At 58.7% G+C, this 2,553-nt stretch overlaps 1 protein-coding gene across 1 annotated transcript in view; it reads left to right on the top strand.

Annotated features, from left to right (window-relative positions):
* Nucleotides 1–142: 142 nt before the first annotated feature.
* Nucleotides 143–2,553, top strand: part of LOC104500945 (PR domain zinc finger protein 12-like) — a gene marked incomplete at both ends in the record, with an annotated part of 7,507 nt that continues 5,096 nt past the window's right edge. The window contains 2 exons of the mRNA XM_010144673.1: nt 143–536; nt 1,597–1,752. Of these exons, the coding sequence (XP_010142975.1) occupies nt 143–536; nt 1,597–1,752 (550 nt within the window). The remainder of the gene's footprint in view (nt 537–1,596; nt 1,753–2,553) is intronic.

Raw genomic sequence — 2,553 nt, forward strand, 5'->3', positions numbered from 1 at the left:
ATTAGCAATTTCTTTCTAGTTGAGTTTAATGAATGCAGATCACTTTAACAGCATGACAAATTGCTGGATGGGCCGAAATAGACACCATTTAACCTCCTTTCCCAGCCCCACTCCCTCGCCCAGCCCGGGCTGCTTTTCCCAGGTACCTCCTCAATGCCACGGGGGGAACCTTGTACCGCTTTGCAGGAGCCCGGTTGGGCGTTTCACTGGCCCAGCCCCGGGATTCGGGCTGGCGCCAGGGAGAGGTCCCCGCTGTCCCTCTGCCCTGGCACCCCGGCCCTTTCCCCGGGGAGTGGGAAGAGAAGGTAGCGGGTCCCTTTTCCGAGCCCTCTCCGCTGCCCACAGAGGTGCAGAAGTTGTCGAGCCTGGTGCTGCCGTCGGAAGTGATCATCGCCCAGAGCTCCATCCCCGGGGAAGGGCTCGGCATCTTCTCCAAGACCTGGATCAAGGCTGGCACCGAGATGGGACCGTTCACGGGCAGGGTCATCTCCCCAGAGCATGTGGACCTGTGCAAGAACAACAACCTCATGTGGGAGGTAATGACACCCAACCGTACCTCTGGTCCCGGCTGGCCCGCGGGGGAGATGGGACCGTTCACGGGCAGGGTCATCTCCCCAGAGCATGTGGACCTGTGCAAGAACAACAACCTCATGTGGGAGGTAATGACACCCAACCGTACCTCTGGTCCCGGCTGGCCTGCGGAGAGGCAGGGATGGGGTGCTGGGGATCAGGATCTTTGTCCTGTGCTTGTGCAAGGTCAGGCACCCTCTCTGTCCCTCAACTTCCCCGTCCATGCAAAGATCCAGCTTCCTCCAGGGCAGGTGGGTTTAGGAGACCCTTGGGGCTACTTCAGCCCTCAAGGTGCAGCCAACCCTTGGAGAAGCTTTGAAATGCTGTTACTCCTGTGCCGCACAGCAGGATCACACCCTGCCCTACATGTGGGGTGAAAACAGGCTCTGACCCGTCCCCCGCTTTGTCCCAGCCCTGGTGTGGTTAACCCCGAGTGCAGCCATGGAGTTTGCGGGGATCTGTGCTGCCAGGACATCATGCATTAATGCCCAGCTAGTAGAGGAGTTTCCTAATTTGTTTGATGGTTTCACTGAGAGTCAGACTTGGCACTTTTCGATTCTTATTATAATTTGATGCCTAATAGCAACTTGTCTCACCTTTCCTGCCACCCCACAAAGCGGCCACGTCTGGCAGACACCTTCCCCTTTGCCCAGGGATGCCGCTGCTCTTTGGGCAGATGCGGGATGCTGAACAGCCCCATTGGGGTCAAGCTGCTGGTGGGGGTCTGCCAAGAAGGGGGATTGAGGCAGGGAGCTGAGTTATCCAGGTGGACATGGGTCGGTGGGGCCAGCCATGCCTGCCCAGCAAGAGCAGGGCACCCTTCTGCAGCCCTGCTGCGGGTGCACAGTCCAGTATCATGAGCAGGAAGGGTTTGGACATCTCCCAGCGGCTGGCACAGTCTCAGTCCTGAGTCCGTGGTGGCTTTGAGCTTGGCCCCAGCTGGGGACTTTATCTCAGAGGCAGGAGGTGGAGGGGCTCAGTCCATGGTGGGCAGCATTGCTACCAACTGCTCTCTCCCCCTCCCAGGTCTTCAATGAAGATGGCACAGTGCGGTACTTCATTGACGCCAGCCAGGAGGACCACCGCAGCTGGATGACCTACATCAAATGTGCGCGGAATGAGCAGGAGCAGAACCTGGAGGTGGTGCAGATCGGGAACAGCATCTTCTACAAGGCTATTGAGGTAAGCAGGACTGTGAGACAGCCAGGCAGCTGCCAGGAGGGGATCAGGGTGCTGGGACCACCCATCCCACAGCCACTCCCTTGTTCTTTGGGCTGTTGCTGGGGTGTCTGTGGAAGCACAGGGCAGCTTTACCGGCCCTGGCACCCAGATCTACTATGAAAGGCCACTGCAAGGGGTTCAGGGAGACCTCAGGGAGCAGCAAGTGGCCCTTCTGTCTGTGCCCTTTTGGTGGGCTCATGGGGTTACCTGTGCTGAGCAGAGGGAGACCAAGCGCTATCGAAGCTTGTTTTGGGGTGTAAAGTATGAAAAGAGCTGAATCCTCATCCAGGAGGGCTTTGGGCACATGTGGGGTTTTGACGCTCTCTTGAGAAGTGGAATTTTGTGAAGAACCAGCTTCTCTGTAGCAGGAGAAAGGTTGGGGGTTCCTGTGAAAGCCAGGTGTGGGGTGCAGCTGCGCTGGACCCTGCACAGCTTTTGTCCAGGGTGGGTCACAAGTGGCTCTGGCTGTAAAAGGAGTGTGAGAGAAGGATTGGGGCTGCGGGAGCTGAGCAGGGAGCTGCAGAGCGGGCAGGGTGCAGTGCTGGTACAGCTGAGCCTGGGGCTTTCCACAGCAGGGCTGTGGGGGAGGGACTCATCCTGCCCAGCTCATCCATCTGCTCCCACACGAAGTCCTGGTGGGTGCTGGCCTGGGGCAGAGCAGGGGCAGGTCCCAGATCCCAGTGATGTCCCAGGGCAGGGGCTGCTGTGCCATGGGGCAAAGGCTGGAGGTATCCATGGCTCCCACTGGAAGATGCTGGAATG

Source organism: Buceros rhinoceros, unplaced genomic scaffold (assembly GCF_000710305.1).
Source record: "Buceros rhinoceros silvestris isolate BGI_N320 unplaced genomic scaffold, ASM71030v1 scaffold26961, whole genome shotgun sequence".
In the NCBI taxonomy this organism is placed as follows: domain Eukaryota; kingdom Metazoa; phylum Chordata; class Aves; order Bucerotiformes; family Bucerotidae; genus Buceros; species Buceros rhinoceros.